The following is a 15,905-nucleotide window of genomic DNA, read 5'->3' on the forward strand; positions in this document are numbered from 1 at the left end:
CATGTACAGGAAGGCTCTCTCTCTCTCTCTCTCTCTCTCTCTCTCTCTCTCTCTCTCTCTCTCTCTCTCTCTCCTTCAACCTTGCAGTCCAAATTCAAGTTTGAATCAAAAACATCTAACATAAAAAAGGGCATTTTCAATGCCCATCATAATAGTGTTGTAGTTCAGATGGTGTCAGTGTAGTGTTTAGATAGGTCTTTTCACCTTTTATTTTCCTGGGAAGCCTAATCCCCATGGACCATATCACCTAATGTGTGTGTCAACGCTAAATCCAAATGTAACTAACTTGCGCTTCCAGAAAACGTTGGTGGATGCTGTGAGCTTGTACATAAATTAAATATGTTGACTGGGTTTCTTACACTTTATTTATATGTGACTGTTCTGCACTGTCCCTGTTTTTGATGTATTCTTCATTAGAATTTTAAAGGATTTGGAAAGTTCTGCATCAAAACTAGTGTTACAAAAAGAAGTTGCTTGTATTATCTGATTTCCATGTTGCCTGCTTGATCTTCACAGCAAAATACTCTTTTCAAGCTGGTAGCTTTGAACCTGTGTTACATTTCTTGTCATTTGTCAAATGTTTGTTTTGATTTCTTCATTTATGTTCTTCACTGCACATCAGTAATAATATTTTGAACAGACTGTCAGTTTGCACACTTTTCTGATTCTGATATAAAAAAACAACAGTCTGTGTAGAAATGAATGCTGCATGTGAACCTTGTTCTTGTGACAATGCCCTTAGCTGGTGTTGATGAACATATATGTGGAGCAGTTTATGACTTTTTCTGTGGGTCTTGAAAAGTATGTTCATGTTTGCATTCCCTCTTGATTAAGCACTAATTAATCTCCCTCCCCAGCTTTGCTTTTTGATTAAAAAAATAAATAAATATTTTTTTTTTTTAAATGAGATTGTACTGTAAGACTCAGAACAGACTTGCACATGTTGGCACCGACAGTATAGATCTGTCTGTCGTATGTAACAACCATTGAAGAAACTGCACTTAACTTTTGTTGTAGTCTTTACAGGTGAATTGCATTGCATTTACCTTGCAGAGTGCCTTTACATTTCTGTTGTTTTCTGACCAACATTTTTATTGTACTCCCACCAACTTCTTTGTTGCTTTACCAACATGTCTATTGTATTCTGACAAACATCATTGTTGTATTCTGACAGACACCTTTTGTTGTTGTTTTACCAACATGTCTATTGTATTCTGACAAACATCATTGTTGTATTCTGACAGACACCATTGTTGTTGTTTTACCAACATGTCTATTGTATTCTGACAGACACCTTTGTTGTTGTTTTACCAACATGTCTATTGTATTCTGACAAACATTGTTGTATTCTGACAGACACCTTTGTTGTTGTTTTACCAACATGTCTATTGTATTCTGACAAACATTGTTGTATTCTGACAGACACCTTTGTTGTTGTTTTACCAACATGTCTGTTGTATTCTGACAAACATCATTGTTGTATTCTGACAGACACCTTTTGTTGTTGTTTTACCAACATGTCTATTGTATTCTGACAAACATTGTTGTATTCTGACAGACACCTTTTGTTGTTGTTTTACCAACATGTCTATTGTATTCTGACAAACATCTTTGTTGTATTCTGACAGACACCTTTTGTTGTTGTTTTACCAACATGTCTATTGTATTCTGACAAACATCATTGTTGTATTCTGACAGACACCTTTTGTTGTTGTTTTACCAACATGTCTATTGTATTCTGACAAACATCTTTGTTGTATTCTGACAGACACCATTGTTGTTGTTTTACCAACATGTCTATTGTATTCTGACAGACACCTTTGTTGTTGTTTTACCAACATGTCTATTGTATTCTGACAAACATTGTTGTTGTATTCTGACAGACACCATTTGTTGTTGTTTTACCAACATGTCTATTGTATTCTGACAAACATCATTGTTGTATTCTGACAGACACCATTTGTTGTTGTTTTACCAACATGTCTATTGTATTCTGACAGACACCTTTGTTGTTGTTTTACCAACATGTCTATTGTATTCTGACAAACATTGTTGTTGTATTCTGACAGACACCATTTGTTGTTGTTTTACCAACATGTCTATTGTATTCTGACAAACATCATTGTTGTATTCTGACAGACACCTTTGTTGTTGTTTTACCAACATGTCTATTGTATTCTGACAAACATCATTGTTGTATTCTGACAGACACCTTTTGTTGTTGTTTTACCAACATGTCTATTGTATTCTGACAAACATCATTGTTGTATTCTGACAGACACCTTTTGTTGTTGTTTTACCAACATGTCTATTGTATTCTGACAAACATCTTTGTTGTATTCTGACAGACACCTTTTGTTGTTGTTTTACCAACATGTCTATTGTATTCTGACAAACATCATTGTTGTATTCTGACAGACACCTTTTGTTGTTGTTTTACCAACATGTCTATTGTATTCTGACAAACATTGTTGTATTCTGACAGACACCTTTTGTTGTTGTTTTACCAACATGTCTATTGTATTCTGACAAACATCTTTGTTGTATTCTGACAGACACCTTTTGTTGTTGTTTTACCAACATGTCTATTGTATTCTGACAAACATCATTGTTGTATTCTGACAGACACCTTTTGTTGTTGTTTTACCAACATGTCTATTGTATTCTGACAAACATCATTGTTGTATTCTGACAGACATCTTTGTTGTATTCCGACCAACTTCTTTGTTGTTTTACCAACATGTCTTTTGTATTCTGACAAACATTGTTGTATTCTGACAGACATCTTTGTTGTATTCCGACCAACTTCTTTGTTGTTTTACCAACATGTCTATTGTATTCTGACAAACATCATTGTTGTATTCTGACAGACATCTTTGTTGTATTCCGACCAACTTCTTTGTTGTTTTACCAACATGTCTTTTGTATTCTGACAAACATCATTGTTGTATTCTGACTGATTTCTGTATTGGATTTTGATCAACATTTCTCTTGTATTCTGACCAACTATTTTCTATGTATTTTATTCTGACTGATATTTCCATTGTATTCTGACAGACCTTTCTGTTGCATTGTGACCAACTTCTTTACTGTATTCAGACCAGCGTCTTTCTTGTAATCTGACCAGCATCTTTGTTGTATTCTGACTGACATTTTTATTGCATTCTGACTGACATTTCTGTTGTATTCTGACATCTTTGTTGTTTTGTGACCAACATTTCTGTCATATTCTGATTGACTCCTTTGCTGTATACTGACCAACATTATTTTGACATTTTTGCTGTATTCTGACGGCCATTTTGCTGTATTCTGATGGCCATTTTGCTGTATTCTGACGGACATTTTGCTGTATTCTGACGGACATTTTGCTGTATTCTGACGGACATCTTTGCTGTATTCTCACCAACATTTTTCTTGTGTGACTGACATATTTGCTGTATTTTGACGGACATTTTTTTGCATTCTGACAGACATCTTTACTGTATTCTGACGGACATCTTTGCTGTATTCTGACCAACATTTTTGTTGTATTCTGACCGACGTCTTTACTGTATTCTGACGGACATCTTTTCTGACGGACATCTTTGCTGACCGACATCTTTGCTGTATTCTGACGGACATCTTTGCTGTATTCTCACCAACATTTTTGCCGTATTCTGACGGACATCCTTGCCGTATTCTGACGGACATCTTTGCTGTATTCTGGCGGACATCTTTGCTGTATTCTCACCAACATTTTTACTGTATTCTGACCGACATCGGACATCTTTACTGCATTCTGACTGACATCTTTGCTGTATTTTGACGGACATCTTTGCTGTATTCTGACGGACATCTTTGCTGTATTCGGGCAAATAGTTTTATTGTTTTCTGACCGACAGGTTTGTTGCATGCTGACCGGCAGTATCTATTTTGTTTGTATTTCAGATTACGGGATTGATGCTATCCCTGATCGTCATGGAGACCGTCACTCAGATCGCCACTCAGACCGCCATCCCAACCTGACCATCCGGCCACCCACCGAGCCCCAGTCCCTCCCCCAACGTAAACAAGTGTCTGGCAAAATTCAGGTGAGATAATAAACCGAGGGCCGTGTGCAGCATGCACTTTGTGCACATCTTTAAAAGAGCCCATGGCAACAAAAGATTTGTCCCTGGTAAAATTAGTTAGAAGAATTGACTTTGATTGGAGAACGAATACATCTGCAGGCAGAAAAAGAAAAACGATGGTGCTGTCTTTGTAGGAACACGCTGTCTATGGGGGGAGCAGCCTGAATTTCACACAGAGAACGCTGTTGTGACAAAAGACTAATACAACACAATACATTGTAATACAGCATAATGCAATACACTAATAAATTGATGAAACGTCCATAGACAGCAGGTCTTAAATGTTGCCACTGCTGTTTCATGTTGTAGCTGTGATGTGATTTCAGATCAAGCTGTGGTACGATGTACAAAGTCACCAGCTTATCGTCACCATTATCAGCGCCATAGAGCTTCCTCTGACCGATGAAGGGAAGTTCCGTAACCCTTACTGCAAGCTGTATCTACTTCCTGACAGGAGGTAAATACACAGATCATGATGTTCCTTTGTGTGTGTATGTATATTTGTTTGTGTTTATCTGTGTGTGTATGTGTGCATGTTTCCCTCTTTCTCTTGCATTTGCATTCGCTACTGATGGGTTTAACTCACCGGACGATGGATCACTATAGTGTTCCTGACGCAAGATAACGTTCCAGACAGTGGAACACTGTAGTGGTTTCAACAATTAAAAAATTTTCCACATTTTCCTCATGGGGTAGCATAAGAATCACAGCTACACTGGGCATTGCGAACGTGTCAAGGGTCGAACGGAAAGTTTCTTCATGAGATTTCGTAGCAACACACTCCACAGTGAGCCAACGAGTTCAAGACCCCACACGAAAAGCTGATCTGTATATGTATCGAAAATGGTGTCACAGGCGATACAAGTGGAAATTTTTGGAGCAAACTAGATCACGACAGCAGCTTTTACTGCTGCTGAAGTGATTGAAATGCTTCAAACTGAAGGTTACGACATCGACGAGGATGATGAAGATGGTGAATAAAGTATCTACAGTGAAGAAAGCTGCCAGCAAGAAGGTACTGATAGTGACTCAGCTTCTGAGAGCAGTGAAGAGGGATGGGGGTGGGTGTTCACACGACGTGAGGAGAGAGGTCAGTGGGTCAAGTTCAGTGAGTTTCATTCAGTTACTTTATGTTTTGTATTTTTTGCGATTTTTTTCCTAACCCTAACAAATGGGTCGTCTGTAGGGAAAAGCAAGGGAGGAAACTATTCGTCCAGAGTGAGTTAACCACGCAAAAAAAGTCCTTGAAATCCCCAAATAAGAGTACTTATGAGTAACTCCAGTGACAAACTGTCTTGATTACAAAAGAAACCTCTGTCCTTCATTTTTTTACATGCCTTGTGACAGACAGTGTTGAAGTATGATTTCTTTGACAGTGTTGAAGTATGATTTCTGTGTAATACTTTCTTTCTCTGTCTCTGGACCTTGCAATTGGAATGAACTTCCTCTTTCACTTCGTCAAGTCTCCACACTCAGCTCTTTCAAGTCTGGTCTTAAAACCCACCTCTTCCCAAAATAGCCTCCCTTCCCTGCCTCTTCCTTGTCTTTAGTTTCTCCAGTTTTAGAGTTATGCGTGCGTGAGAATGACTGGTGCGAAAGCGCTTAGATTTGTCTATGCACAAGATTCAGCGCTATATTAGTACCATTATATATATATATATATAAAAAGTATGATTTCTGTGTAATACTTTATCTTTTTAACACATTTGTTGGGTTTTTGAAAAGATGATTCAGAGGTGATGCCTTGCATCATTGTATACTGCATTGCGTCATTGTGATTATTCCTGTGTTTTTGTGTGTGTTTTTTTGTGGAAGTGAAAAGAGCAAGCGCCGTACAAAGACGATGGCAAACACCACAGAGCCCACGTGGAACCAGACGTTTATCTACTGCCCAGTCAAGGAGATCGACCTCAGGGAACGACTGCTGGAGATCACTGCCTGGGACTATGACAGGATAGGAGCCTCCGAGTTTTTAGGGGAGGTGAGATACAAAATGCAAGAATATTTTTTTGGTGTCATATACTATGCCATTTCAAACTGATGCAAACTTGGCCTGTCAGCAGTTTTTTTGTTTGTTTTTTTGACTTTCAATCTGAGGGTCCCGGGTTTGAATCTCGCCCAGGTAACAGCACTTGGTGGGTAAAGGGTGGAGATTTTTCCGATCTCCCAGGTCAGCATATGTGCAGACCTGCTAGTGCCTGAACCCCCTCCGTGTGTATACACACGCAGAAGATCAAATACGCATGTTAAAGATCCCGTAATCCATGTCAGCGTTCGGTGGGTTATGGAAACAAGAACATACCCAGCATGCACACCCCCCGAAAACGGTGTATGGCTGCCTAAACGGTCGTACACGTAAAATGTTACATGTCTGTCTGAGTGCGTGTGTGTGCGTGCCTGAAATCTGATTGAATAACACAGGAAACGAATGATGAGCGCCCAGTGGCAGCCGTCACTCGGCTCTACCCAGGTAGGCAGCCTGTGGTGCAAATGACCCCGTGTTTGTAAAGGGCTTAGAGCGTGGTCTCTGACCAAGGATAGGCGCTATATAAGTATCCATATCAGTCAATCAATCAATCATGTCCTTGGGAAAGGCACTTAGATTTTCTTCACTCCACCCAGGTGTGAATGGGTACCTGGCTTTGGTTGGGGAAGGTTAAAATGGCGGAAGGAAAGGAATGGTCCACGCCTACCTGTCCCAACCCCTGGACACCGTGAATATGAATTCACTGCCCTGATGGCCATAAAAGGCTATGGGACCTTTCACCTTCATTATTTGAATGAATGATTGACATGCGGTGTGGCTTCAGGTGCTGATTGACCTGACTACCACCAAGCTGAACGATGAACCCTACTGGTATCAACTGGGTCACCATGAGGATGCCAGTATTCCTCTGCCTGCCTCTTCCCCTCGCACGGTCAGTGTGCATGTGTGTCTGTCTGTCTGTCTGTCTGTGCGTCTGTTGCTTTTTAAACAAAACAAAAAAAATTTCTTGTTCACCTGTGTGTTCAATGTGTTGTTTGTGAGGAGACGTATTTCTTTATCAGTAATGTCCATGAGTTGTATGTGTAGGCTGTTATGTCAGGAAACAGAGTTCATTGTAATGTCTGTGAGTTTTATGTTCAGGTGATATGTCATGGAACAGAGTTCTTTGTTAGTAATGTCTGAGTTTTATGGATAGACTGTTACGTCAGTGAACAGAGTTCTTTGTGAGTAATATCTGAGTTTTTTGTGTAGGTGATATGTCAGGGGACAGAGTTCTTTGTCAGTAATGTCTGAGTTTTATAGATAGACTGTCACTTCAGGGAACAGAGTTCTTTTTTTTTTTTTTTTAGTAATGTCTGTGATATCAGTGTGTTGTTATGTGAGGAGACAGAGTTCTGTGTCCATGATGTCTGAGATTAATGTGTTGTTGTGCGAGGCGACAAGAGTTCTTTGTCTGTAATGTCTGTGATATCAATGTGTTGTTTTGTGAGGAGACAGAGTTCTATGTCTGTGAGATCAATGTGTTGTCATGTGAGGTTGACAGAGTTCTATGTCTGTGAGATCAATGTGTTGTTATGTGAGGAGAGAGAGTTCTGTGTCTGTAATGTCTTTGAGATCAGTATGTTGTTATGTGAGGTTGACAGAGATATATGTCTGTGAGATCAAAGTGTTATATGAGGAGACAGAGTTCTGTGTCTGTAATGTCTGTGAGATCAATGTGTTGTTATGTGAGGTTGACAGAGTTCTATGTCTGTAAAATCTGTGAGATCAGTGTGTTGTTATGTGAGGTTGACAGAGTTCAATGTCTGTAAAATCTGTGAGATCAATGTGTTGCTGTGTGAGGTTGACAGAGTTCAATGTCTGTAAAATCTGTGAGATCAATGTGTTGCTGTGTGAGGTTGACAGAGTTCCATGTCTGTAATGTCTGAGATCAAAGTGTTGTCATGTGAGGTTGACAGAGTTCAATGTCTGTAAAATCTGTGAGATCAATGTGTTGCTGTGTGAGGTTGACAGAGTTCCATGTCTGTAATGACTGAGATCAGTGTGTTGTCATGTGAGGTTGACAGAGTTCAATGTCTGTAATGTGTGTGAGATCAAAGTGTTGTTATGTGAGGTTGACAGAGTTCTATGTCTGTTATGTGTGTGAGATCAATGTATTGTCATGTGAGGTTGACAGAGTTCAATGTCTGTAAAATCTGTGAGATCAATGTGTTGTTATTTGATGAGATAGGACAGAGAGATGCTTGCGTCTGCATTGGTAATGTATGTACATTCATGCCACAACTTAAATGGAATCTGGTTTGTTGGTGTTTAAATTCTTTGAAAATGAAGATAGAGTGCTCCATCGTGGGTTCATGTTAGCAGCGCTGTGAAACACTCTTCTTGTTCATTCTGCTACCTTTTTCTTTTATCTCCATTCAGTATGAAGAAAAAAGAAGTTGGTTATGATTTACAGGTGAACATTGTTATCATCATCATCATTGTGATTATGTGCTTTTATTTACATTAAATGCATGCGCAAGACACTCTCCACTATAATCAAATTTGAGTCTAGATACTAAGATAGCCAGGACTACTTTTTGATGGTCATAGTTGACACAACTAACAATCATACTTAAGTATGCATTGGGTTTTTGTATGTACATCATTGCATAGCTTGTTTTTTTTTATATGTGCATTCTGTGCATGGGTTTTCAGAAGGTCAGTCAGGATCCGTACGACATCCGGAAAAGTCACCTGTCCCCACCAGTGTCTGCTCGAGGACTCAGCGACAGTGACATGTCAGAACTGGACTTTGATGATGGCATTGGTGTCGTATCAGGTGAGTGTTGTTTGGGTAGTGGTCGGTCATCTGTAGCCATCAGTCCTCAGAATAGAGGAGATGTATTTCTGATCTTCTACCCTTTGGTTCTTGGAGTTTGGCCATTTTGTATCGTGGTATCATTTATTTTTCTTAGGAAATTGCCAACTGTTAGTCAGCTCTGACTTTATTTTTTTCAATGGACTCTGTCTCATCCATTGCGTTGATAATGCAGCAATAAAACCACATGTTATTGTTGAGTATTCTTGGGTTGATGAAGGGTATTTTCACCACTTGTTACTACAAACTTGCTTTCCCATTTTCATTTGTTTTTTTTTTTTTTTTGTGTGTGTGTCTGATGGGTTTTTTTCACTTAGCGCCTGTAGCAGCTTTTTTGCTATTGATATCTTAGAAGCTTTGCTGACGCTAAGCAGCTTTGGGCAAGATGTTTCACGATTTGGCTGATAGTGTCAAGTCCTGACTTTGATATCAGACCAAAGGAAGGACTAAAGAAATGAAGCTCTTTTCAGTTTTGCGGAGCTTGGGTAAGAGTAGCAGGTTATTAGGTTTGTGTTGATTTAAAGTCCTAGAGAAAATTCAGAGCTGATTTTGTGTTGTTGTTTTTTTTCCAGACAGGTTTATGTCTTGTTTGAGTTAATGGTATTTGCTGTACGTTTTTTTTTTAATTTTCAGGCACTTGTCTCTCAGTATGATTGGAGAGTTGTCGTTAGTTTCTGTCTCCGTCTCCCTCTGTGTCTTGTTTGTGCGTGTCTTTCTGTCTCCGTCTCCCTCTGTGTCTTGTTTGTGTGTGTCTTTCTGTCTCTCTGTGTGTCTTGTTTGTGTGTGTCTTTCTGTCTCTCTGTGTGTCTTGTTTGTGCGTGTCTTTCTGTCTCTCTCTGTGTGTCTTGTTTGTGCCTGTCTTTCTGTCTATCTGTGTGTCTTGTTTGTGCCTGTCTTTCTGTCTCTCTGTGTGTCTTGTTTGTGTGTGTCTTTCTGTCTCTCTGTGTCTTGTTTGTGCGTGTCTTTCTGTCTCTGTGTGTGTCTTGTTTGTGTTTGTCTTTCTGTCTCTGTGTGTGTCTTGTTTGTGTGTGTCTTTCTGTCTCTGTGTCTTGTTTGTGTCTGTCTTTCTGTCTCTCTGTGTGTCTTGTTTGTGCCTGTCTTTCTGTCTGTCTGTCTTGTTTGTGTCTGTCTTTCTGTCTCTGTGTCTTGTTTGTGTCTGTCTTTCTGTCTCTGTGTCTTGTTTGTGTCTGTCTTTCTGTCTCTCTGTGTGTCTTGTTTGTGTCTGTCTTTCTGTCTCTCTGTGTGTCTTGTTTGTGTGTGTCTTTCTGTCTCTCTGTGTGTCTTGTTTGTGTCTGTCTTTCTGTCTCTGTGTCTTGTTTGTGTCTGTCTTTCTGTCTCTCTGTGTGTCTTGTTTGTGCGTGTCTTTCTGTCTCTGTGTCTTGTTTGTGTCTGTCTTTCTGTCTCTCTGTGTGTCTTGTTTGTGCGTGTCTTTCTGTCTCCGTCTCCCTCTGTGTCTTGTTTGTGCGTGTCTTTCTGTCTCTCTGTGTGTCTTGTTTATGTGTGTCTTTCTGTCTCCGTCTCCCTCTGTGTCTTGTTTGTGCCTGTCTTTCTGTCTCTCTGTGTGTCTTGTTTGTGCCTGTCTTTCTGTCTCTCTGTGTGTCTTGTTTGTGTCTGTCTTTCTGTCTCTCTCTGTGTCTTGTTTGTGCCTGTCTTTCTGTCTCTCTCTGTGTCTTGTTTGTGCCTGTCTTTCTGTCTCTGTGTGTCTTGTTTGTGCCTGTCTTTCTGTCTCTCTCTGTGTCTTGTTTGTGTCTGTCTTTCTGTCTCTGTGTCTTGTTTGTGCCTGTCTTTCTGTCTCTGTGTCTTGTTTGTGCCTGTCTTTCTGTCTCTCTCTGTGTCTTGTTTGTGCCTGTCTTTCTGTCTCTCTCTGTGTGTCTTGTTTGTGCCTGTCTTTCTGTCTCTCTCTGTGTGTCTTGTTTGTGCCTGTCTTTCTGTCTCTGTGTCTTGTTTGTGTCTGTCTTTCTGTCTCTGTGTGTGTCTTGTTTGTGTCTGTCTGTCTGTCTCTCTGTGTCTTGTTTGTGCCTGTCTTTCTGTCTCTCTGTGTCTTGTTTGTGTCTGTCTTTCTGTCTCTGTGTGTGTCTTGTTTGTGCCTGTCTTTCTGTCTCTCTGTGTCTTGTTTGTGCCTGTCTTTCTGTCTGTCTCTGTGTCTTGTTTGTGCCTGTCTTTCTGTCTGTGTGTGTCTTGTTTGTGCCTGTCTTTCTGTCTCTCTCTACTCTTCTCTTATTCTCTCTCCCACTCCCACCCCCTCCTGATTTTCCTCTACCTTCCCCTCCCTTTATATGGTCATTCAAAGAGAGAACACCAGTGTTATTGTATATTTCTAGATAAGAAGGGATGACTCAGTACACAAGAAAGCACGCATGTCAGTTTAACACCATTTTAGTCTGACAGTAAATCCTGTCCATTGTGTATGTGAGAGTGTGTATGCTGTGTGGTGAGGGTGAGCGCACATGCGTTTGTGTGTATGCGTATATGTGTGTTTGTGTGTGTGTGTGTGTGTGTGCGTGCATGTGCATGTGCACTCACACTTTTCTAAAATACACATAATACTGAGCAACACTATTGTTCAGCAGTCATTACCCATCTCTTTGGTTAGGGTTATAATGCAGTAAAATTACAGCACAACACAGTACATGATTTTATTTTAAATCTGACTGGAAATTATGTTTGCATCCAGAGGGCCATCACTCACATGATAGCTTCAGCCTGCAGTCAAGTCTGACTTACACTTGAACATGACAAAGGCTGGTCTGAAAGAAAAGAAGACAATTTGTTACAGAGAAAAGCTGCCACATAAAACAGGCAACAGCTGTATCATGCTCATCATATGTGTGCGCAGTGTGTTTCAACAAACACTGTGAGTGTGTGGCTGTGAATGGGGGGGGGTTGGTGATGAAGGGCAAGGGGGTACTGCTGCTGTAGCAGCAACCACGATTGGACATGATTGTCACTTTTTTCAGACATCAGACTTTATCTATCATGTCCTCATACAGTCAGGAAAACTTTGTTGCAAGCATACAAAGAAACACAAAACGCACGCACAGAGACAAACGTGCACATGCCCTCCCCCACCCCTTCGCCCCTCACAATGCTCAAACACACAACCACAACACGCTTGCTAGCGCACACACATGTACACACATATACTTGCATTTTACCCCGCTCCCCAGCCCTCCACCTTCTCCTGTCCCTTCTACTCCTCCCCACATTCTTGTGCACAGCGCTACTACACCAAGGTACCGCTTGAATAAAACTCTGACCTTGGTCTGTGATTCTTTACAAGCTGGGAGTGCTGCTTGAATCTTGAATGATAGCCCAGGGGTGTGGTTTGAAATGAGCTGGAGGTTCTGTGTCATCAACATGTCCGGTTATTGGTGAGGAAAGGGAAAGTAGCCCCACAGCAGCTGCTGACAACTACAGCTGGCAGTGAAGGTTGTTGCCGGAGATAGGATTGAAGTGACAGGTCAGGGTATTGGTCACTGTGTTCTGCACCCTGCGATTGCATTACATGACATTAAAATCCATTGCACTGTACACTGAAAGGTTAGCAAGAAGTAGTTCTTGAACTTATGATTCATGCCACACACATTTCCTCCTATGTTAAGCAAACAAGGGGTTAGTCAACAAATCATTATATCATTTTATGACTGCTTGTCAACAGATTATTGCCGGATTTGGGGGGTGGGGGAGAAAGTGGTGAAGGGGGTGGGCGGGTTCAGGAGACTTAAGTCGTGGGTGCAGTGATGGGATGGAAAGGATGTTCCTTTTTGTTTTATCCACACATATATAGTGTTTGTTTTGCCAGGTATAACCCTTGGTTTTTATTGTAGAAAAGGTCCTCTTTTTTTTGTGAAGGTAGACTATCATCTGGCTTATTCAGTGTGTGTGTATCACTTTGTGACAGTCATCACTTAGTTGTAGTTTTAGGTGAGAGTGTTGTAGATTAGATATGGTTCTAAAGCTTTGTATGTTTTCCTGTCTTGGTTTACTCACAGAATACTGCACAGTTAGTGTGAGATATAGTGGGGGGCAAAAAGGTTATTTGTATGATAAGTGTTGGAAGAGTGACTGTAGATATTGTATCTATAAAAAAAAAACCAAAAAAACATAAAAATAAAAACTTCTTCACATCTCTCACCATCGTCCCAAAAGAACAGCAGTTAGTTAACCTGACAAAAGTAAAACTGCAGGTTTTGTCTGTCCAGTCCCTTCAGAACAGAATGATGAGCTAATCCAGTGTACTTACTGCTGCTCATTCACTATTTCCCCTTCCCCCTGTTCATTGATGTTTCTGGTGGTTACTGATGGTTAATCTTAGCTGTTGACTTATGCAGATTTGTCAGGTCATTCATGAAGATGTAACATCATACCAAGATAGATAGTTAAATACAACGTCATTGTGTGTACCAAGATAGCTGGTCAAATACAACTTCATTGTGTATACCAAGATAGCTGGTTAAATACAACTTCATTGTGTGTACCAAGATAGATAGTTAAATACAACTTTATTGTGTGTACCAAGACAGATAATTAAATACAACTTCATTGTGTGTACCAAGATAGATAGTTAAATACAATGTCATTGTGTGTACCAAGATAGATAGTTAAATACAATGTCATTGTGTGTACCAAGACAGATAATTAAATACAACTTCATTGTGTGTACCAAGATAGATAGTTAAATACAATGTCATTGTGTGTACCAAGATAGATAGTTAAATACAACTTCATTGTGTGTACCAAGATAGCTGGTTAAATACAGCTTCACTGTGTGTACCAAGATAGCTGGTTAAATACAATGTCATTGTGTGTACCAAGATAGCTGGTTAAATACAACTTCATTGTGTGTACCAAGATAGCTGGTTAAATACAACTTCATTGTGTGTACCAAGATAGCTGGTTAAATACAGCTTCATTGTGTGTACCAAGATAGCTGGTTAAATACAACTTCATTGTGTGTACCAAGATAGCTGGTTAAATACAACTTCATTGTGTGTACCAAGATAGCTGGTTAAATACAACTTCATTGTGTGTACCAAGATAAATAGTTACATACAACTTATTGTGTGTACCAAGATAGTTAATACTTCATTGTGGGTACCAAGATAGATAGTTAAATACAACTTCATTATGTGTGAACTCACAGAAATTTGTCATTTTGTATTGATTTAGCATCACAGAATGATAGAATACAAGTTGAAAATGTTAGGCTTTGATTGTTCTGTTACCTGCACACTTTCTCTCCATATGTTGCACAGATTCTTGCAAATGAGATTGTTACCTCCCTTGGATTGTTTTACTTCTAAAATTGTGTGTCTGCATTGTGTGGACTCCTTGAAGCAAGATAAGTGTTGTCAACAAGACTGAATTGTGTGGACTTCTCTCTAACAAGGTAATTGTTGTCAGCAAGACTGTGTGTTCTTCTTCGTGGCGGTTTGTCTGATGCTATGGACGCAACGTGTGGTCAGCACACTCTCTGACCTGTTGTGCACTTCATCCTGTGGCTTACACATTGTGGGCTTTTTTTTTTATGAAGCTGAGGGTGTTGCAGGCCTAAAGAGTATTGTGGCGCTCCTCTTGGTGTGTCTCCACTTTATATGTTGTGTACCATACAGTGTCGTCACCACCTTCACCATACATTGGTTCATCATGTCGCTTCAAAGCAAGCCTTTCATGGGAAATAGTAATGGGGAAGGAGCAGGGAAGGTAGGGGTGGGGTGATGTTTCACTGTGCGCATATTATGTTCTGTTGGATTGTTTGATTGGAATTCTGATGTAATACTTCACCCCCCATAACCCTCCCCACTCTCTCTCTCTCTCTCTCTCTCTCTCTCTCCCTCCCCATCTTGATAACTGTCACAGTGTCTTTTTTCTTCATTCATTCATGGACTTAAAATATCCACATGCATAACAGTGACAGGGAGCTTTGAAGCAGTCTTCGTTTCATTCATGGCCCAGTAGGTTCTACTGGGATTCAAACTCTTTATTTAAAAAAACCAAAAAAACCATGAAAGTTTAAAGTCCCACTAGCCTTTTGTGGCCATCAGGGCTGTGAATTCATATTCACTGTGTCTAGGGTTCGGCATTGGCAGATGGGACCCAATCCTTTTTGACTCACTTGTGTAAACAAAGTGAGTCTATGTTTTAACCCGGTGTTCGGTTGTCTGTATCTGTGTGTCCGTGGTAAACTTTAATATTGACATTTTCTCTGCAAATACTTTGTCAGTTGACACCAAATTAGGCATAAAAATAGGAAAAATTCAGTTCTTTCCAGTCATCTTGTTTAAAACAATATTGCACCTCTGGGATGGGCACAAAAAAATTAAAAAATGAAGCCTAATTATATGCAAACTGCATTTACTGTTATATTTTTATTTTTTGTATTCTCTAAACTTGGCACTTTGATCTGATATTCTGACCCAACAACAAGAGCAGTCATTATTATCATTTTTTGTTCAAACAGGAACTTGTTTTGCTAAGCATGGAAGTTTTATTTATTTTGCAAACGTTTTTGTGCGGATAGTAAAAAAGGGAAATTACTCTGTAATTAATGCTAGGGGACTTAATTGCTTTAAACTGACCTTTTTCATCTTAAACATTACATTTTGAAATTATACTCAATACATAAAAAGCTTGGATTTAAAAAAAAAATGTATCACAAGTGAGTCTTGAAGGCCTTGCCTCTCTTGTCTTCTTTTATGATACATTCCCTGATGGAAGTCCAGTACCTGTTCACACCTGGAGGGCAGAGAGGTAAATCAAAGTAAACTACATCTCCCAAGGACGCTACACCATGCTGTAACAGGTCCCTCAAACCCTGATCACTGGTGAACACTGGATCTGAGAAGTCCAACACCCACACGTTTCAGCCACAACGCCTCCATTGAAACTCTGGACCTTGTGGATAGGAATCTGGCATGTACAGGATCCCTTAGATTGGAGTGTGACTACC

General features: G+C 39.9%; 1 protein-coding gene across 1 annotated transcript in view; it reads left to right on the plus strand.

The window, feature by feature from the left end:
* LOC143291101 (regulating synaptic membrane exocytosis protein 2-like) overlaps window positions 1-15,905 on the plus strand; it is an 87,251-nt gene that overhangs the window by 46,302 nt on the left and 25,044 nt on the right. The window contains exons 8-12 of the mRNA XM_076600725.1: window positions 3,928-4,070; window positions 4,436-4,566; window positions 5,925-6,090; window positions 6,920-7,027; window positions 8,794-8,917. Coding sequence (XP_076456840.1) covers window positions 3,928-4,070; window positions 4,436-4,566; window positions 5,925-6,090; window positions 6,920-7,027; window positions 8,794-8,917 — 672 coding nt within the window. The remainder of the gene's footprint in view (window positions 1-3,927; window positions 4,071-4,435; window positions 4,567-5,924; window positions 6,091-6,919; window positions 7,028-8,793; window positions 8,918-15,905) is intronic.

This window comes from Babylonia areolata, chromosome 16 (genome assembly GCF_041734735.1).
Source record: "Babylonia areolata isolate BAREFJ2019XMU chromosome 16, ASM4173473v1, whole genome shotgun sequence".
In the NCBI taxonomy this organism is placed as follows: Eukaryota; Metazoa; Mollusca; class Gastropoda; order Neogastropoda; family Buccinidae; genus Babylonia; species Babylonia areolata.